This window comes from Hydra viridissima, unplaced genomic scaffold (genome assembly GCF_058129835.1).
Source record: "Hydra viridissima isolate aposymbiotic clone 2 unplaced genomic scaffold, HvirCarnegie_v1 scaffold_4, whole genome shotgun sequence".
Taxonomy (NCBI): Eukaryota; Metazoa; Cnidaria; class Hydrozoa; order Anthoathecata; family Hydridae; genus Hydra; species Hydra viridissima.
In genome coordinates this window covers 4,757,036-4,778,592 of record NW_028324303.1, presented here as the reverse complement: position 1 = coordinate 4,778,592, position 21,557 = coordinate 4,757,036, and the positions used below count along the sequence as shown (strand labels likewise).

Here is a 21,557-nt window from a genome sequence, read left to right as displayed (position 1 = left end):
TGACGTTATTGATTCGTTAAACCGAGAAATGTTTACAGAGGGCTTTCAACTAAATTCACATGATCATAAAACAATTTGATAAACAGTTACTCTGCTTTTTATGCATCACTTGGTCCTCAATATAAACTTGGTCCGATATAAAAAACAAAAGAAAGCGTACAAAACATTTGAACCTTCGACCAGTTTAAACTAATAAACATGAAAACATTTTTACTGCTGCTCTTTTCTTTTGGTTTAACTTTGTCTCAACCTTCCAAACAAAATAAACCCACAACTTATCAAAGTATTGTTGAAGTAATAAAGCTTTCAAACAAACCGTTTTCAAAGAATATTGATGAAAAGAGCGACTTTACTGAGTGGTTCTCATCTCAATCTTCTTCAATATGGGATGAAGTCAAAGAGTACGTTGACGACGCCATTCATCAAGAAAACTTTACCTCAACACTTATCAGGTAAGTCCATCTTGACAAATTGAAATCATTATACAAAACGAAATGTTAATGAAAAACAGAAAAAAAAAAAAAAAAAAGTTAACATTTACCGTCTTTTACTTAGAAAAAGTGCCGATTTCACAGAAACACTGTTTTTCTTCCTCCTCTACCATCCTTTATATACTCTATAGAATAAAAAAAAATTGAAAAGAGTTATGCATAATATTCTTGTATCGTTAATACAAGTGCTACTTTTATATTCTTGTTAGTCAAAAAAGCAATGACATTGAAGCAGTTTCTTCAATATTGAATAAAGGAAAAAACCTGGCACTTGATACTGACCTGAAAAAGTTTCTCTCAGAAAAGGTTTGTTATATACTATATATATATATATATATATATATATATATATATATATATATATATATATATATATATATATATATATATATATATATATATATATATATATATTTGCGTGTGTGTATATGCATGTATGAATAAAATATCTTCACATATGTGAATGTTCCAATTATAAAAAGCTTCATTAATTATTTGACTTTCTTACAGGCTAAGTTTTTCCCGCAGCACCGCGTAAACCAAAATGTATCCTTTGATCCGAATTGGATTACCTTGATAATTTATTACATGAGAGCTTCATCATTAATTCATTTGGAACTCATGCGACCTGATCGTAATGTCAAAAAGGTATACAATTAAACTTCATTAAAAATATGTCCACCGGTTTTGAGCCGGTTTCATTCAGTTTTTTTTAAATAGCACGTCTTTAGTTCAATTCAAGTACAGAATTTTTGCAAAACTATTTGATTCGGATTTTGGAAAGATTTGGGAAATACTGAAAGTTTAGAGGCATCTTTATAAAAAAAATTATTTAGTTTCCAGAAACATGCGCTTTTCCGAGAGAACAAAACAAAGATAACAGAGATTATCTTTCAGAAATCTTGTTTTATTTTATCGCCTTATAACTTTTTACATAAAAAAAAAATATTTGTGTGCAAATAAAGTAAATCTAAGAATTTGCTCAAATTCTATGTTAATGCTCGATGTTGTTCAAGATTTAAAGTAGGTACTCGAACTATTTCGTATTGATCGAGACGACTCCAAAAGACGTTTCTCTTCGCATCGCTAATACGTTATTTTAAAAAAGTTTTTTGTACACAAATGGGGCCCTAGGAATCTTCCCCTTCACCACCCCCTTCCCCTTTCGACGGCCATGCATATTGCTATCCTTACAATAAAAATCAGACAGAATCTCACCGTTAAGATCTGGATGGAATCTTTTTCTTAATGATGAATTCGCAGTTTTTTAAAATATCGCATTTATTTCCTACAGAAAATATTTTCATTAAAAGCCAATAAGAGGTTTATTTCCGAAAAACATTTTGAAATGATTTCTTGAAACACAATCTCTATTACCAACATCCAAATCTAAAAGCTCAACATACTACAAAACGAGGTAATAAATACTTAAGCGTTTATAAATATTGTTAAGCATCTTAATATTGTGTTTTTTTAGGAGAACAAATCATGCAAATACAATGAAACAATCATAAGATAATAACAAAATAAAAAAACGTTAAGAGACTAGAAAGAATATCTGGTTGCTAATAAGTGTTTAAACCTGACAGATAATCACTTTTTCTATTTATCAATTGAAAAATTGATTTTTTAGATTTGATTGTTTTTTGACTTGATTATAGAGATTGCACAAGTGTGCTCTTCATGATGAATTAGGGCTATTGAGAGAAGATGTGATCGGAGCTGCAAAACAGTTGTATAAGTTAAGATATCAAAATAGCATAAAAGGTTAGTCGCAAATTCCTTTCTTTTAGGTGCCTTTTTATTTTTGCAATTATTAATGATATACTAACATTATACTTTTTTTCGAGGTTGATTTTTGTAGTAAAATGCAAGTAAACTTTTCAAAAATGCATAATTGTATTTAATCGTGAATAATTTAGTTATCTATTATATATACTAATATTACTTATATATATAGTAATTACTAATATTACTTACATATATAGTAATTACTAATATTACTTATATATATAGTAATTACTAATATTACTTATATATAGTAATTACTAATATTACTTATATATAGTAATTACTAATATTACTTATATATATAGTAATTACTAATATTACTTACATATATAGTAATTACTAATATTACTTATATATATAGTAATTACTAATATTACTTATGTATAGTAATTACTAATATTACTTATATATAGTAATTACTAATATTACTTATATATAGTAATTACTAATATTACTTATATATAGTAATTACTAATATTACTTATATATAGTAATTACTAATATTACTTATATATAGTAATTACTAATATTACTTATATATAGTAATTACTAATATTACTTATATATAGTAATTACTAATATTACTTATATATAGTAATTACTAATATTACTTATATATAGTAATTACTAATATTACTTATATATAGTAATTACTAATATTACTTATATATAGTAATTACTAATATTACTTATATATAGTAATTACTAATATTACTTATATATAGTAATTACTAATATTACTTATATATAGTAATTACTAATATTACTTATATATAGTAATTACTAATATTACTTATATATAGTAATTACTAATATTACTTATATATATAGTAATTACTAATATTACTTATATATATAGTAATTACTAATATTACTTATATATAGTAATTACTAATATTACTTATTTTATTATAAATTCAAAAACAAATTTATTTGAACTTTTCTCAAGTTCATATAAGTTCTTTATAATAATATATATAAGTATATAAGTTCTTTATAATAATAGTAGTAGATAACACCATGTAACAACATTTTTGTTTATGTTAATTTTTTAATGTTTCTTACATAATTTTTGTATGCTGATTTCAGTGGTACCATTGGTTTTTCTCTATCATCAAGATTTCCTGAGAAAAAGCATAAAGTATATTTCGGAGTTTTCGTATATGTGTAATGCAATTAAAACATTATATATATATGCTGATTTTAACTATATTCGTGTGTTTATTTTCAGTTTAACTAATTACAACTGTTACATGAAGTGGTGAATATGTCTAGTAGATCCTGCAAGCTTTGTCCTGACTCATTCTGTTATGTTTGTGGTTACTATATTAGTCCAACACAAGCTAAACATAAGATTGTCAGTGGTACAAAATTCTTTACTGCATATCATGCTTATTTTGGCATGGCTATGGGAGATCAGGACAAATCGTGGGCACCACACTACAGTTGTGGTAGCTGCAGATCAACTCTGGAAGGATGGCTGCGTGGAATCCGAAAGTCAATGCCCTTTGCGATTCCGAGAATATGGAGAGAACCGACGAACCATCATGATGACTGCTTTTTCTGCATTGTTGACATTTCAAAGTATAAAAAACCGAAAGATAGGCTGACTCTAGGTTATTCAAGTACACCATCTTCTATTGGACCAGTTCCACACAGTGATGAATTGCCTGTTCCTACTCCACCTCAATCCGAAGAAGCAGCTGCATATCATTCTGAAGTAGACTCACCGGATGAACTCAATGATGACTGTGATTTCAGGGAACCGAATGATTCACCTCATTTCCCTATCCAACAAGAACTTGATGACTTAGTACGAGATTTAGGTCTCACTAAATCAAATGCAGAACTTCTGACATCACGTTTGAAAGAATGGAATTTATTAGATCCAAGCTGCAGAACCTCGAAATACCGAAAAAGACATGAAAAATTCGCATACTTTTATGTAGTATCAGAATCACTGTGCTATTGTCATGACGTTCGTGGTCTTTTCAATGACATTGGCATTGTTCACAATCCTGAAGAGTGGAGATTATTCATTGACAGCTCAACAAGAAGTCTAAAGGCAGTTTTGCTCCATAACGGAAACCGATTTCCTTCGATTCCAGTAGCTCATTCCGTTCATCTAAAGGAAGACTATAAGAACGTGAAGTTGTTGCTTGAGAAAATCAACTACGACAGTTACAAGTGGGATGTATGTGGAGACTTTAAGATGCTAGCATTTCTTCTCGGTCTGCAAGGAGGATACACAAAGTACTCGTGTTTTCTTTGTTTATGGGATAGCAGGGCTGCAAACCAGCACTTCACAAGACGTGAGTGGCCAGTGAGAGAACATTTACAGCCTGGTTCGCACAATGTTATTAATCAATCTCTGATACCTGTTGAAAAGATCTTACTACCACCCCTTCACATTAAACTTGGTCTTATCAAACAATTTGTCAAAGCATTAAACCCAGATAGTGCAGCATTCCAGCATATTCGGCAGATGTTTCCAAAGGTGTCAGATGCAAAAGTTTCAGCAGGTATATTCGTTGGTCCACAGATTAAAGTTATGTTGGCATGTAAGGAGCTTGAGGACAAAATGTCTGCGGTTGAAAAAGAAGCATGGACTGCATTTAGACATGTTGTTCATAGCTTTTTAGGCAACAATAAGAGTGATAACTACAAAGAGATAGTGGAAAACTTAATTGTACGGTACGCAGATATGAAATGCAGAATGTCAATAAAGCTGCATTACCTGCATTCACACTTGGAATTTTTCAGACCAAATTTGGGTGATGTGAGTGAAGAGCACGGGGAACGTTTCCATCAGGATATTCTTGCAATGGAGAAAAGATACCAGGGCAGATGGGATGCAGCTATGATGGGTGACTACATCTGGTGTTTGATACGCGATGACGAGAAACTTCATAAAAGAAAACCTCGTTCTACTGTTCACTTTTAGTGTTTTTTGAGATTGTGAGAGACTGTTACAATACAATATAATGTAACATGATTGCAAAACGATTTATATTAATTATATGTTTAATTGATTTTTTTTTTTTTACGACCAAACGATTGATGCAATAAAAAATCCAATGTCATATTCAGACTCAGCATACTCAAATTAATTAAGAAACATCAAAAAACTTTGATAAACAGAAATTTTTTTTTTTTTTGTTACATTGTGTAATAATAGGGTTGTTGTATCCTCCAGGAACTTAGTTGTGTAGAATATTTTAAGACGGCCCGAATTTACGGCTTCTTGTTGTAAAGTAAAAATATGTAAAATGGAAGCTTACAGTTTATAACCTTGATGTTAATAAATATCGCGTAGATTTGATATCTATTTACCTTTAGCTTAGTAGATCACTTTCAAGATTCTATAAGGGTAGTGTGGATCTATTGCTTAGCTAAGTAAAAAGTCTTTGCATTGAAAATTTGTAACTTAAAAAACTCATCCACGAACGATAAAAAAAATACGTAATCATTAGTTTAGTTTAAATGCTGTATAAATAATAAACAACTTTACTTAAACTAGACCAACATCACCAAAATACCAGACTTATCCCCTCCCCAAATACTCCAATAACCACACCCACTGCCCCTTTGGATATCTATCTTGCGAGTTCATTTTTCGGTAGGTCAATAATATGTTAAAAGTCAATTTTTAGGCCAAGGTGCAGGAAATCTGAAAAGTGTTCAAGATGGAATACTACTCGATTCTGATTTCATTCCAAAATACCAAAAGAATAGTGATTCGCAAGGCTACTTAACGTAAGCATTTGTTATTTTTACTTTTCAAACTTTTGAAGTTGTTTTCTATGTTCAATATGCTGCGAACAATCTTTTAATTTTCATTTTAATGATGTCGAAGCTCTCTATGAATAAAAAAACCTTCAAAACAATTAACAAAAAAATGTCCTGAATATGTGAATTCAAAGTTTCTGATAAGTTCTTGATTGACAGAGCATTTCACCAAACCAAACTCGAAATTCAATATTTTGACTAAAGCAATTTTTCATGCTGGTTTTGAAATTGTGTAATCTTGTTTTATTCTTGTGTGTTAGATTGTATTTATTTATTAGATTCTTAATTTTTTCATCAAACTTCTTGTTAATATCACTATTATACTTTTTTTCGTTACTACGGATTTTTTATTTAGCTTCTTTGATACATTTTCAAACGATAGCATATCACTTTGGTTACCACATGTCAAACATTACTTTTTGGATACCATTTTAAAAGGAAGTTTGACTGTTGCAGTTGAACGTTTGACAATGTTTTACAATAGTCTTATCGGAAGCAACTGTGACGAGGTGAGTAATTTTTAAATTGAGAGCTTCTTGATGAGCAGTGCACTGGTTTTTTTATGGGACATCTCCAAGCAGAGTTTTTTTAGTTTATAAACGATTATTTCTTTAGTTTTAAAAAAATTAAATTTTTACACGAATCTTCCTTGTAACACGATTCTTCCTTGTGCTTACTTCTTTCAACTGATATTCCTAATAAAACATTTTTTATGTAATTTCAAAGAACCAATTTCATGCCTCTATTTTTTTAGATCATGGTCAATGATGGATGTCTGTGTCCGAAAATGATTGTGGATAATGAAGTTCGCTTCTCCTACCCTGAAGACTGTTTTGGTAAAGTCAAAAACAGAGGCATCGAATGCAGATTGCCTTGCTTGGAATACGATGGAGCTGACAAATACATGTGTGTTTTTGGTGCCGCTCTCGAAACTGGCTCTTGGTACGTAGACGGAATTAGCAAAGAGGTGTTGTCTGAGAAACCTGATCGTTATAGCTATCGTGATGTTTGCGATCCTCCTGAAGAAGCTGATTGGGATAAGTGTATGAATATTCCAAAACTAAACAAAAACACATGTAAAACCTGTGAAGCCACCGAAGAATTCATCAATAAGCAGAAAAAAGTCAAGCCAAAAGCTCAACCACCCCCAAGAAGGCCCTCTCGACTTCCCCCCAATATTGCAATATCCTTGGCTGGCAGAAAGTAAATTTCGATGCTATACAAAGTTGCTTGCTTATTTCTTATTATTCTGGAAAAAGAATTTCATCATATTTATAGCACATCTTGTTTTTTTCGCACTTTAAATTGTCACTTAGTAATATTTTAAATTGATGCATTGTGCATAAACCACTCAGTGTTGTTTTTTTCGACCTAGTCCAAAATTAAAATTTTTTTCTCACTCGCTTTTTGATAAATTATCAATCTCAAAGTTTGATCGGATATTGAAAAGATTGCTCTTTACGATTTCCTTAGAATAAATGACCTCCGATAACAAATAAGGGAGTTATAGCCTCCGAAAATCAAAAACGGCGGCCACTGGCTTGTTCCCTATCTTTGCACTCCACGCTTTTGAACTTCCGCCAGTGTTCGTCTATTCGTTTTTTTTTTTTAAATATGTATTTTTTCAGTCGTTTCTTGACTTGAATCTTATAAAGACAAATATAAGGAAAAAAAAAAAAAAAAGGAATGATATCTAAAAAGTTTTATACATTTGTATGCTTGACAAATAAAAATTTGGTTTTGATCCGTATTCATGCAGCTTTACTAGCTCAAACTTCGTTGCATCTGCTCATTGAAGTTGTGTTACCTGAAAGATAAAGATGAATTTAATTAAAACGTTTTGCTTCAGTTTTGCAAAAAATTGATAGGTTTGGGTCAGCCTAAAGCTCTAGATATTTATATGTCACATTATAAAAGAAGAGATAGGTAGTTAGACTTTAGTTAAATTTGAGATGTTCTTGCCGGAATCAGAAGTGCATTGCACGACTGGCTTTTTCTTTTTAAGTTTATTCTTAGGTTTAGCTGATGATATTTGCTTCCTCTTCGTCACCACTGGTTGACTTGCGAAATTTTCTTCTTAACCATACTCATTAGGATTGGCGAGGCGGAAAGCGTTCACAGCCATCGTCCTGCCACACAACCATATGGCCAAACAGTTCCACGTCGAGTGGGTGCATGAAATGAGTGTTTTTTGGTGGAATGAGGATTAAAATTATTTGTAAATCTGCTTCTTCACTAGATAAAATGGTATCCAACTTTCATGTTTGTTGTTCCAAGCAATAACTTTTCTTTGAGGATTATTTTCTGGTGAAAAAAACACTACTCAAAGAAAAGTTATTATTTTCTGTTCTATGGTGAAAGCGTTGCTTAAATATTCATAGAGAACTTTATGATTTATATAACCCTTTGTAGATTTACCAACAGCTACTAAATATGGAGGCAATAACAGTTATGCAGTTATGGGGACTCTCTGGTTAGCATATATAGTAAGAAGGGAAGGAAGAGATTAGTCAGCACCAACATTTACTTTAAGAAAAGCGCAAAGATTATGCTATCATGCTAACCCCACATCCTAAGCGATCACGTTCTAAGATATGTGAAATTAAAAGCAACTTATGTTGCTGTGTTATAAATAATAATAGCGTAACAAAAAGCATAACAAATAACAGAACGGTAAGCAATAAATTTAATATAAACTTGCATACCAATAACTGTAATTCTTTCCTTGTCTTTAGCTAATGTGGCATAAGAAACATTTTTTGATCTCTTTAAATCAAGACTTTTCCAGCTTTGGGTGAAAATTGAAACCCGGACTAATTAAAGTTAATTCTGCGCTTGTGTTCATATAAGATATCTAAATAATTTTTCTCACGCAAAATAGCTTCTTATGTCCGCGAGCCACTGTTTCATTACTTGTTCTGACACATTACCATTTATCTACAGGTTTGTAACGATCCTGATTAACCAAATTGGTAAGGTCTATCCCTGTTTATTTTCGATATCAAACGTTAATCTAAAAATAGACGGGACGCAAGTGATATGATGGTGTCTTAGATGACAAGATGATCTCTCCTTTGTGCATTGATTATACAGCTAATAACCCTTGCTCTTCAACTTCGGTCAAAAAAGTGCTGAGGACAATTTTTTTGACCATAGGGGCTTTTCCACAAATCATAATGCTTTGATGCACAGTTGCGCTTCTTCGACCGTTAAAAAATAATAAATGAAGTATGTAGCTTCTTAGGCAGTAAGAACTTATAGCAAAGGTTATTAGATAGTGAAAGGTTAACAGATAGGGACATTCCGTAAAGTCTAATTTAGTTTAAGTTTACCACTTTACATCCGCAACAACCTTCGCTATCAGTTCTTCAGTATACCCATCTCTAGTAGCCATTCTGGATGTGCCACAACTTATTTATAGCACATCTTGTTTTTAACGCGGTTTAAATGTTTGCTACTCGGGTAATATAGTTTAAGCTTACCTCTTTACATCCGCAACAACCTTCGCTATACGTTCTTCAGTATACCCATCTCTAGTAGCCATTCTACAAGTGCTACAATTTACTTTATTCATCTTTAATTTGAATAGATAAATAAAATACTTGAAATCTATATTTAATTCCTACAGAAACGTTTAATGTGTAATGTTTAACGTCGTTTCGTCGTAAGTCACTAGGCTTTGAAAGAGCACGTTTTTCCGTTGCACGCGGCCATTGGAGAAAGATCTCTTAAGCGAGTTGAAACTTTTTTCCTTTTGGAATTTAATTATTAGTTTAAATTTGGAATTTAATTATTAGTTTAGATATATTACATAAAGAATCATATTAAGATAAATAATCATCGTTAAGATTATCTTATAATTGAAGTAAGTATATAAAATAGTTATATATACATTTTTATTAGATAAAGTAGAAAGGATTTAAATTTAAATTAGATAAAGTAGAAAGTGTTTAAATTTTTTATTAGATAAAGTAGAAAGGATTTAAAGTAGAAAGAATTTTAATTTTTTAAATCGTTTATATTTTGTTTGTTTTAGCTTTTCTTTTTGCAGTTTTGTTTTTATTATCTTATTTTTTAGAAGGAAAATAGGGGTATGGATGTTATTTAAAGTTATACTAATGCTATTTCCATAAAATAGTTATTACTACACTGAAATTTCTGTGATGCTATTAACTATTTTTGTTCTTTTTTAGAAAATTTAGAAAAATAATTTAAACTTTTGTGCCAATACTGACATGGCATCTCACATGTTATTGTATGTAAAGGTTAAATTTTGTTATGAGGATTACAGTTCTTATGAAAAAAAAAAAGAAGGTAAAGAGTATTGTTTGTAAATATATATTTTGTATCTTTTGAAATTTTCTCGCGTCATTTTTAAAAATTTTGTTTGCACATGTTTATTGTTTGCATATATGCTTTTTTGATATGTATGTGTATGTGGTAATAAGTGCTTTATAGTTGATTTATCAATGTGTTTTTATAATAATGTAAAGTGTTTTTTTATTGTTTGTGTATGTGTTAATATGTGTTATATAATTGTTTTAAAAATATGTTTAAATATGTATACAAGGTATATATTTAACATATACATATTTAAACACATTTATTGTATTTACAGTTGGTACATATGTTTATATTATGTTGTTTCTGTGTTTTCAAAGTGCATTGACTTGGTAAACATCTACCTGAAAATCAATTATTGTATTTTAGAGAAGGAGCAGAACAAATGGCTTTAGATCGTGAAGCTCAAAGTTATACACACCTAACGGCATGGTTTAAGTTAAATACTGAAAATGAAAGAGCACATTGCTATTCTTATGTAGACATTCCTTATCACTTTATATTTGATGATAAACATTGTAAATGGAAGGTTAGACAAAGGGGTGGTAATAAGGTGATCGTAAGAATGGATAAAGTTAATCCAACTGGAGAATTGTTTTTTCTTAAACTGTTATTTTTGCAAGCAAAAGGAGCAACATCTTGGGAGGATGTGCGTACTGTTAATGGTATTGTCCTTGAAACGTTTCGTGAAGCATGTGTTTTGAAAGATTTGTTGTAAGATAACACTGAATGGCAGAATACTCTTTCTGAGGCGGTTTTAACATGTATGCCAAGGCAAATAAGACAGTTGTTTTCAATTATTTTCACCTTTTGTGAATCTGACAATCCTTTACATCTCTGGAATACATGCAAAGCTTTTATGATGGAAGATTTCATTCACCGCTCAATCCCACTTCTAATAGCTGAGCGAGCTATTCTTCATCAAATTGAAAAGATTATTTATCAAAGTGGTAAAATGCTGGCTGATTACAATCTGCCTGTTATTGATGAGTTTATAAGCTTAAATCTTGAAAATTTTGATGAAAATGTTCAACAACTGAAATAGTAGAATTGTGTATAAACACTACCAGCTGAAATAGTAGAATTGTGTATAAACACTACCAGCTGAAATAGTAGAATTGTGTTTAAAATGTTCTTTGCATTGGCAGTGGGTGCAGAAATTTGCATTAACTGAAAATATGAGAGTACAAGATGGGGAAGGTGAATTTTCCCAATGGCTACTAAAACTTGGGAATGGAACAATACCTGTCAAAGAAGAGGATCCTTTTAAAGGATGCATTGAAATACCAAATCAGTGCATTATTAGAGAAAATGAATCAATTGTTGAAAAGATTTTTGGAGATGCTGATCAAAATGATTATTCTAAATGCGTGATTTTAACACTAATGTTGATTCACTATCAATGAAGAAGTGCTTGAATGTCTGCTGGGTGAGGTCAAAATTTATTTAAGTGCTGATCAAATTGATACTGATGACCTTAATGAAAGAAATAATTTTCCTGTTAAGTTTTTGAACAGCTTAACTCCTTCAGGTATACTACCTCATTGTTTAAAATTGAAAATTGGTTGTGTAATTATGCTACTTAAAAATTTAGATCTCAAAGCTGGGCTATGCTATGGTACTCGAGTGAAAATTTGTGCTCTTCAAAATAATTATATTGATGCAGAGGTTTTGACAGGTGTTTCTGGTGGTAAATAGGTTTTTGTTCCTCGAATTCAGTTGGCTCTATCAGATTCTAATTTATCTTTTGTTCTGAAATGTTGTCAGTTTCCTGTCAGATTGGCTTATTCAATGACAATTTTCAAAAGTCAAGGTCAAACATTTGATAGAGTTGGGGTATATCTCAAAAAACCGTGTTTCTCTCATGGTCAACTATATTTTGCATGTTCAAGAACTAGAGCATTTAATAGTTTGTTATTCAAAATTGATAAACATCTCATTCAAGGTATGGTAGGCGAAAAGTGTTACACAAATAATGTTATTTTTTTTTTATTATTTTAATTTTTTTTTTTCATAGTTTTTGATAAATATACCTGTCATTTAATATGTTTATATGTGTTATATGAAACCATATTTGTTTATAGCTGTATATATGTTTAAATTATGTTGTTTCCATGTTTTCAAAGTGGTGTGAGTTGGCATTATATTGAGCAAGATTGATAACCTTGCCAGCCAAGCCGTGTACTTATAGAAGAGGTGTGACTTGGCAGCATTTAATGTCAGGCAGTGCTACTGCTTTAGAGCTAGGTTGTGTTGTCTAGCCTTTTTTAATTATTTTGGAAACACAATAATGTCTGTTAATGTTTAGCATAATGTGTCTGGGAGAGTATGCAATCTTGATCTTTAAATCTAGGGTGTTTTAATGTCCTAAATTTGAAGTAATTGAATAACTAATATTGAACATAAAAACAAATATACTTTTATGTTGTTATAAGTTTAGTAAAAAGATAAATATATAGTTAACTTTAAATTGGTTTTCTAATTTTACCTTAAGTATTTTAATTTGGTTTGTTATTTTCACTGGATTTTAGGATCAAGTGTAAATATTCTATTGTTATGTGTTATTGTTGTGATGTTTTGTGTTGATAGACTGCTTGGCTTACCTTCATGTTGGTATCTATTGTTAAAAATGAATAATAGGTAGTTTCATTATTGGAACTTACTGCTTTTATTTATTTACAAAAAGCCAAGACAACATTATGCTAAAAATGCAGTTTATATCTTAATTTGATTTTTTTTTTTTTTTTTTTTTTTTTTTTTTTTTTTTTAATATTTTAGTATTGTTAATCCTTTTGCACTTCGAAACAGATTTTATAGATACATTTTCGATAAATGTTTATATTAACTGCCATGTCAAAATAGTTTACTATAAATAGTTAAATCGATTTTCAGTTTTTATGTGGTGTTTTTTTTTTCTTAAAGATTAACGATAGACGCATTTATACGATTTATAAAATAAAACCTAATTACCTTTTATTGTAAATTTTTGTCAGTTAAAATGATATAAATATATGCAATTAGTTCAATTTTGTTTTAATTTTCTCTATTTTATGACAAATAATTTGTTGTACGTAACTTAGGGGATCTTTTTAAACGGGGAGTGAATATTGTAGTTTTGCGCATTTGTTAAATATCGAGTTACTTAAATTTTGTAAGGTGTTTAACTAATTAATTAGCTTAGTTTGCATTTGCAACACTTTTGAGGAAAGAAAAAATTCTTATATATGTTAAATTCTCATATATATTAAAAAGAAAAAATTCTTACACATGTAAATCATTGTTTTACATTTTATTATTCTGGTGAAAGGTCTCCATTAAAAACTTGATTACTCTTAATAAAAATAACTCTATTCTCCTGACCACCATTTAGGCAAAAACGGGGAAGAGAGGTCCTTTTTTTATTGAAACAAAGAGGGCATATATAAAAATGGTCATATTAGTGCCATATATAGTAATGGTCAAATGGTCAGTTATTTTTAATAAATTTATTTAGTTGTGTGTATTTAACGTTTTAAAGTCAATTTCCTTTTTTTAAAGAAACATGTATCAAGGGGATACCAAAAAATTAATAACTCATGTATAATTTACGTTCGCTTTATATTAATCTTATTAAAGTTCATGTTATAAAAAATATTACAAGAATTTAGCATTACTTTTTCGTCAATTTAAAGCATGACGAAGTGTTATTACTTGATGTCAGTAACTATAAACGTTTTGTTTTGAACTTAGCAATGTCGAGGAAAATGGTTCTGCCGTACACTGATATGACCTACGTCAGTTGTAAATTACTCAATGTTAAGTAATTGGTAAATTATTTTACCTCCGCATACTTTTTTTTTTTAATTTTACAGATGGTTTATGTTTTTCAATTTGAAGGCGTTTTTCTAATTGCGTATTAGTTAAGGTTTCGCAACTTTAAAAAGTGGAAAACAGCCACTATAAATTAAGTAACAGACCGACCATAACTCGTATTATGGGTTGCTTTTTGCTAGTTTTAATAATAATTGCAAGGTTAAATTTAGTAGCCACCTTGTATTAAATGTAAAATTGTTTTTAAACTTGTTTAAAACCTGTTAATGATGTCTGAAAATAGAAAATAAACATGTATGATATTATTAATCAAAAAAATAAAAAAAATATTTCTATACGACAACTACTACTTAATGATTTAGTTTAAAAATACATCATAACTATTCAATTATATGCTTTAACTTTTTCTTTAACTTAAACAAAATCTTAAAACAAAAAAACGATGTTGTATTATGGGGACTTCTAACAAGTAATTGTGGCAAGGACTGGCAAATATTCAGAGGGAGGGTTACCAAAAAACGTACAAATGCGTACAAGGGGAGGGGGAGTGTTCAAGACAGCGAGTACGTACGCGGTTGACTATCTTTCTTAGGAATTATTTTTAAAACTTTTCGAATGTAAAAAATCTTTTTTTTAAATTACGCAACCTGGTTTTTATCTTTTCAATTAAAACGTTACAACAAGTTAATTTTTTATTATTTTAAATTAATATTTTATTATTAACTTTTTATTAACAATGTACTACTTCAAATTATTATTAAAGTTTAAATGTATTTTTTCTGATTATAAAAAACAAATATTTTTAAAAACAACAATTTTAATGCTAATAGAGACCAACACCTTTTATTGCGAAATGTAACTGCAATTAGTTTGAGTCAGGTTATTTCTTTACGTTCTTCGCTTTAACGACACTGAATCTTATGATGAAATCTTTTATTTCCAAATAAACAAAAACTTTTATCTTTCTATTCGAATAATTGAAAACGTTGCAACAAAAAAAAACTGCTTACTCCCAAGATGTCGAACGAATTTGTTGGGAACGAGAAAAAGTATCTTCAACTCCTTGAGTTATATAAGAAAGCATATTCAACACTTGAAAAACAAAAGCAGTATCAGCACGCATAGGAGTTGTGGAAAATAGTAAAATATGATCAGTCTTTGTATGAAAAAAAAGTAAACGAATTAAAAGTGAAAGCAAAAAAGTCAAAAGGATCAATCATGTCATTCTGATGAAATGCTTTATCACCGCCTAGCAAAAAGAAAAAAGATATCCATCCAGTGCCTTCGTCAAATAAAATACAAAGTTTTCCGAACGCAACTACGACAGAACCTGAAAGGATTGAACTTAGTAAGCCATTTTTTGTAATAATTTACAAACTTTTTCTCTCGTGATTTTCTATATATTGAATTCAACCGAATTGGTAATTAAACTACATTGTACGACTATATTGGAATTGCATAGTTTTATTCATCATAATTGGACAACTTGACCATTTTCTCTACATCCAATCTCTATAACTGTCAAGAATTTATTTTAGTTTATTTTTGGGTATTTCCTAATTTAGATTTAACATCAAACGAGAAGGAAAGAGCAAATCCGGCACAAGTTAAAAGTCGGAAGAAAATCTCAGATCTCGAATCACAGCTTTCATCCTTGATAGTCTTACGCAATTCTGGTTTGTCTACCGTAACTAGGAAACAATTAGACAATGTGAAAGAAAGCATAAGAAGAGAAAAAACAAACTTGGACAGGTAAATGTTAAGAGATATATCGAATAGAGCTAAGAAGTATAGACAGACGTCTTGGCCATAAAAACCAAACTTTTAAGCAGGCAGTAACTTTCAAAATTTTGTTTTTCAAATTGTCAATAAGAACTTCTAATTGAGGATTTACAAAGTTTGCAGAATCCAGGAAACCTTAAGTATAGAAGGTTTTATAACGGAGTCAAAGATTTATGTAATATTTTGTTTTCAGATTGATTCGTGAATCGGCACGACAAAGAAAACGGAGGCAAAAACTTAAAGAGGGCATCGAAACAGTTTGTCAAAACAACCCTGAAGTATCAAGTGCTTTGAAACAGTTTATGCGAAACCATCCAGGACGACCACGGCTCGAAATTGATCAACCAGAACTTTTATCAACAATCATAAAAATTGTGCAAAATTTATCAGCAGCAGATGAGCGTCGAAGAACAGAATGTCTTCGCAGTGTCTCCACTTTGGATGATCTTCAGAAAGAGCTGACGAAAATAGGCTTCAACTTGAGTAGAAGTGGTTTGTACCTTCGTTTTTTACCACGACGTGAAAAAACTCATAAAGGAAAAAAGCATGTAAAAACAGTTCCTGTGAAGCTACTACGTCCAGAAAATTCACTGCGAAAAAGAAATGATGGTAGAATGTTTGCCAAATCTTTTATTGATGACATGTTTGAAGTTTGCAAATTGTTTGGACCAAAAGCAGTGCTTTTCATGTCCAATGATGATAAAGCCAGGGTACCGTTGGGTCTTGCAAGGCTTCAAGTGCCGTTGCTGATGCATATGGAATACAAGGTCAAACTTATGGATCATGTCGTTGGCCCACAGCACAAGTTAATCCCATCGGTGTATGGCATATGCGAAGTTAACAATAATGGAAATGTATCCTACAGTGGAGACACTCATACGCATAAGAAGTGGGAAACACGATACATCGAATGCTTTTACACATGCTTTTGATGTTAGGGAGCTTTTTGAAACCAAGAGGGTTAGACGTAAACCAATTATGTTAATGGAGACTGATGGAGCTCAAGATGAGGCACCACGCTTCCCTAAAACGTTAGCAGCTGTTGTTGATCTCTTCCGCTTGCTGGATTTAGATGTCTTGCTTCACGGTGTGAATGCAGCTGGGCTTTCAGCCTTCAACCCCATTGAAAGAAGAATGGCACCTCTTTCTCGTGATTTGGCTGGAATAGTTCTTCCCCATGATTATTTTGGCGATCACCTTGATTCTTCTGGGAAGACAATGAACCAAGAACTGGAGGTAGAAAATTTCCAAAAAGCGGCTGACGTTTTATCTCAAGTTTGGGAATAAACCGTCATCGACGGTTACCTTGTTAATTGCCGGGCAGTACCAGTTGGAAAAGCATATAAACCGCCGAATCCTGTTCCTGTTTGGGCAGAGAAACATTGCCAGCAATCGCGATACTGTCTTCAAACTGTGAAATGCCAGGACAAGTTATGTCGTTCATCGTTTGAAACAAATTGGCTGAATACCATCCCCCAACGTTTCATTCCATTTCCGGCCATCTACGAGTACTGCGAGAATGGTTACAAAGCGATGGAACCGTCTCGATATTTTAAAAACATATCAAACCATTCAAACTTTGCACCTCTGACGCATAAGCTTTTGCTACAAGATATGCCTATAGAAGGCTTAAAGCACGAAATTATACCATTTGATCTGTATTGTCCTTCATTGGAAAAAAAGCTTTTAAACGGAATTTGCGACAAATGCAATAAATACTGGCCGAGCGAGGCAGCAATGAAACGGCACAAGAAAGCACATAAAAAACAAAAAATAAAGAATGATATGGAGAGTGATTTAAGTGAAAGTGAAGAAGTCAGTAAGGAGATTACTAATGAAAGATTAGAAGCAGAGTTCATGCCTGTTTTCCATAACATTTTCAATTTATTTAAGTCACCATTTATGGAAATATAAATAGCTAAATTGATCTTTTTTGTATTTAATGATTTGAAAACTTTTTTTTGGGGGGGGGGGAGGTCATACTTTTTAATAAATAACGCGTACGTACGCAGAGGGGGAGGGGGTGTTAAAAGCGTACAATGCGTACAAGGGGGGAGGGGGGTCCAAAAGCATTGGTTTTACTGCGTACGTACTTTATGGACGTCCCCTTATCATGTTCTATTATTCGCAATATTTATTATGACAAAATAAAAACCAGGTTGTTATTAAATAAATCATCAAGATGGTGAATATTAGGGATTTGTCGTATAACTTTATACTTTTTACTTCAGTTTAGAGCATTTTCCATTGATTTTGAGACCCATGTTTTTATACGATTCTTAATCAACCATAAAAAGGGGGGTGGGGGTGGGGGGTGGGTGCGAAAGTCGAGTAGCTCCTAAGTTTTTATCAGTGGAATTGTGATTTCTTTGAAAAAGTATTTTTAATTATGCGATCTTTTTTTTTTTATCAGTGGCAAAAAATTTATTCATGAAGCCTTTAAATTTTGTTTTTAACAAATTACACACAGCGAAATCTGTTACTCGTGAAATTCAACCTAGGAAATTCTGACAAAAGTTTTACTGACGCAAAAAACTGTTAACACATTTTAAATTTTTTCTTAGTTAAGTTCAGAATTAGTGAATCCATTTTTTTGTAAAAAACTGAATTCCGGATTTTCGGAATTACAGGAGATGAAATCCGGAATTTCGGTTTAATTCCGGAATTATTATAGAAGAATTTAAAAAATATAAAGAAAAGAAAGTACATTATTTTTTAACATAAATGTATTTAGTTCAAAACAACAAAATTAAAACAAATTACAAAATAAGGAAATATTTCATATTAAAATTTTTTTGAACTACATAAATAAAATTGCAAAATGAAAGTTCAATTTTCATTTTGATTTTTGAAAAAGCTTCTTAAAAAACACAAAGTATCCAATGTTTTGTCGTTGAGCCTTGATCGAATTTTTTTGAAAATGCTCCTGCAGCGGAAAAAGCGCGCTCTGACTCCACACTAGTTGGTGGAATTGTTAATAAACTTTTGTAAAGATCTTCCAAAAGCATTCCGCGGGATCCCCCTTCATCCCAAAATTTCATTCCACTGCGAATTTTGGAATGAATCGATGATTTTTGTAGAACTTTTGACCGTGATTCCGAGAGTGATTCCTTTATCTTTTGCTGAAGAATTTCCTGCAAGGATAACTGAGTTTCCAATGATTCGATAGGTTTATCGTCATCCATTTTAGTAGACTCAGATACTGTCGGGTCTATTTCTAATGCTACTTCACCACTAAGTCTTTGGATTAGGGATATGATAATTTTGGTTATTTCAGTTTTCGAGCGACGCAAAATGTTCTTGTGAATTTTGGTTTTACCCCCATTATGCAAATATTGAAGAACATCGGATACCACAGTTCTTCTTCGATTAATTTGAACTTCAAATTCTTTTTTCATTTCACGGCCAATTTCTTCATTCTCATCAAAATTTTCTAACACAAACGTAAATGTTGCATCCGCAGAAAGTAAATTTGCATCAGCACGGCATAACGCGTCTACAGCTAATTTTATAGGCTTCAAATTTCTAGAAACTGTAGATATTATATTTCATTCTGAATCATTCAAAAATGTATCCACTTTGATATCAATTATTGCCTTTTTTATTGAACTTTTCAAAAGATTAAAACGTTCTAACATGGACATCAGGCTACTCCATCTAGTCTTCGAATCAAGCAATAGCTGCAATTCCTTTCCATGATCTTCCTTCATATGTTTTTGCAACACTTCATTTTTTAAAGGGGAACGTCGAAATATTCGAACAATTACCCGAACTTTCATGATTACATTTCGCAATGTAAACTTTTTAGTAATTTCTACATCACATTCATTTCTCGTCCCCACTTGCATTCCTTCATCATCACTTAAATCTTCTTCATCAGAGTCCAGGTCTAGAACACTCTCATAATCATCTTCATCTACCTCTTTCTCTGTTTGTTTGTAGATCACATTTACAATTACAATCTGAATTGCATGAGCAAAACACAAAATTTGTTCACATGGTAATAATCTACCCACTTTTTGCATCATAGAAGCACCATCAGTTACAATACACGAAATATCGTTCCTTATATTTAACTGAAATGATTCTAACTTGTCCTCTAACAATTTTACACAATTTTCAGCCGCAAATCGACTATAAATTCGAGAAAGACCCAAATTCCAGATATTTTTCGACCCATGAACGTTAACATTCATATAACGTCTATTTCGAGAGGACGTCCACTCGTCCAATGTTAGACTAAAGCATAAATTCTTTTTTAATTGATTAATTTCAGCAATTTGCAATTGTTTAATTTTTTTAGTATAATCCATCACGACTTTCTGTATGCTGGTGGGTGATTTTGGAATATCACCGAATCCACGCATTGTTAAACATTTTCTTAAATCGTTTGACGTACAAAAAACACGAAACGGTAAACCATCAGAAGCAATCATTCTAGCTACTACGGCAGGAAAAGTTTCATCTTTTTTTGGCTTGAAAAAATCAATGATCGTGTTCGTTTTTCTGGTTGTGCTCACAACACTATCGTTACTGTCAAATGTAGAAGCTGTTGTATTTTCATCAAACTTTCGCTTGTTCAAAACTGTGTTGTGTTTAGAACGAAGATGTGTGTGCATGGGAGTTGTACATCCACCCAATATCTTTAAAACTTGCTTGCATTGCATGCATTTCGCCACCTGATTTGTTTTCCCTCGTAGAAAATATTTCCACACAGAATTTGATGAGCTTTCTTTTGAAATGTCCATAAAAGTTTCTTCAGATTTATCTACCATACTTGGGTTCGGATTTAAAACAATAACAATCTAAGTCTACAAAATTTTTGAAACATAAAATTAATATAATGACTTACTTTGTCTGCTCTGCATACAATTTAATTTCTTAATGTTAATATTTCATTTAAAAAAAAAAATTTAATGCATTTGCAGTAGCCTAAGCCTACTAAAATTTAAATTTTTTGAATTTATAACAATGAAAGTACACAATGCTGCCATCTATAGTAAAAGTTCTTCTAAATTCGAAATTCTAAAAATTTCAAAAAAAAACTTTTGTTTTGTTTTTATATCATGTATTTATTCCGTTTTAAAAATTTTAATTTTTATTACTAAAAACTGTTGTATTATACTACTGAGGATGACAACTTTGTTGTTGAAAAACGTTTTTAGTAACAAAAATTAAAATTTTTAGAACGGAAGAAATACATAATATAAAAACAAAACAAAAGTTTTTTTTGAAATTTTTATAAAAACAGTTCTAAATAACTTCAAAAATAAAATAAGAATTAAATAATCGAACTTCTAAATTCGAAAAATCCGGAATTTTCGTTTTTGAATTCCGGATTTTTAAAAATTCAAAATATGACGGAATTTCGGAATTCCGAAATTCCGAAATCCGGATTTGGATTCACTATTCAGAATTAAGCAAAATGCTTATCACTTGTTAAAAAACAATCAAATAACGGATATGACGATTAATTACTAGCTGATCACAAGACTTAATGGCTTTACTTTTGGGATTAATTTACTTAAACGAGTCACGTTTTCTTTTCATGTT

At 31.0% G+C, this 21,557-nt stretch overlaps 3 protein-coding genes across 4 annotated transcripts; all 3 read left to right on the top strand.

Moving 5' to 3' along the window:
- Positions 1–104: 104 nt before the first annotated feature.
- LOC149889489 (uncharacterized) lies at positions 105–7,348 on the top strand. Its single transcript, XM_090084275.1, has 7 exons — positions 105–452; positions 701–797; positions 1,002–1,139; positions 2,153–2,258; positions 5,936–6,038; positions 6,427–6,580; positions 6,826–7,348. The coding sequence occupies exons 1-7, from the start codon at positions 199–201 to the stop codon at positions 7,276–7,278; spliced, it is 1,305 nt and encodes a 434-aa protein (XP_089940401.1). The 5' UTR covers positions 105–198; the 3' UTR covers positions 7,279–7,348.
- Positions 7,349–9,744: 2,396 nt separating this feature from the next.
- Positions 9,745–13,161, top strand: LOC149889488 (uncharacterized). 2 transcript variants are annotated; one of them, XR_016451375.1, is made up of 3 exons: positions 9,745–10,385; positions 10,782–11,841; positions 12,007–13,161. XR_016451375.1 is itself a non-coding variant. In XM_090083651.1 (2 exons), the coding sequence occupies exon 2, from the start codon at positions 10,798–10,800 to the stop codon at positions 11,128–11,130; it is 333 nt and encodes a 110-aa protein (XP_089939777.1). In that variant the 5' UTR covers positions 9,745–10,385; positions 10,782–10,797; the 3' UTR covers positions 11,131–13,161. The 2 variants fall into 2 exon arrangements, 1 of the variants encoding a protein (XP_089939777.1); XM_090083651.1 differs by having other exon boundaries at positions 10,782–13,161.
- Positions 13,162–15,369: 2,208 nt separating this feature from the next.
- Positions 15,370–17,782, top strand: LOC149889487 (uncharacterized). The gene is made up of 3 exons (XM_090085128.1): positions 15,370–15,382; positions 15,788–15,974; positions 16,198–17,782. Exons 1-3 carry the CDS (start codon positions 15,370–15,372, stop codon positions 16,934–16,936), a joined length of 939 nt encoding a protein of 312 aa, XP_089941254.1. The 3' UTR covers positions 16,937–17,782.
- The last annotated feature ends 3,775 nt before the right edge of the window (positions 17,783–21,557 follow it).

Excerpts from the sequence above, each read along its gene's own strand:
- LOC149889489 (XM_090084275.1), top strand. The coding sequence starts at position 199 with ATGAAAACATTTTTACTGCTGCTCTTTTCTTTTGGTTTAACTTTGTCT. Across the intron at positions 1,140-2,152 it reads CTGATCGTAATGTCAAAAAG|AGATTGCACAAGTGTGCTCT; the intron begins GTATACAATTAA and ends ACTTGATTATAG. Across the intron at positions 6,581-6,825 it reads TCGGAAGCAACTGTGACGAG|ATCATGGTCAATGATGGATG; the intron begins GTGAGTAATTTT and ends CTATTTTTTTAG.
- LOC149889488 (XM_090083651.1), top strand. The coding sequence starts at position 10,798 with ATGGCTTTAGATCGTGAAGCTCAAAGTTATACACACCTAACGGCATGG.
- LOC149889487 (XM_090085128.1), top strand. Across the intron at positions 15,975-16,197 it reads GAAAAAACAAACTTGGACAG|ATTGATTCGTGAATCGGCAC; the intron begins GTAAATGTTAAG and ends TTTTGTTTTCAG.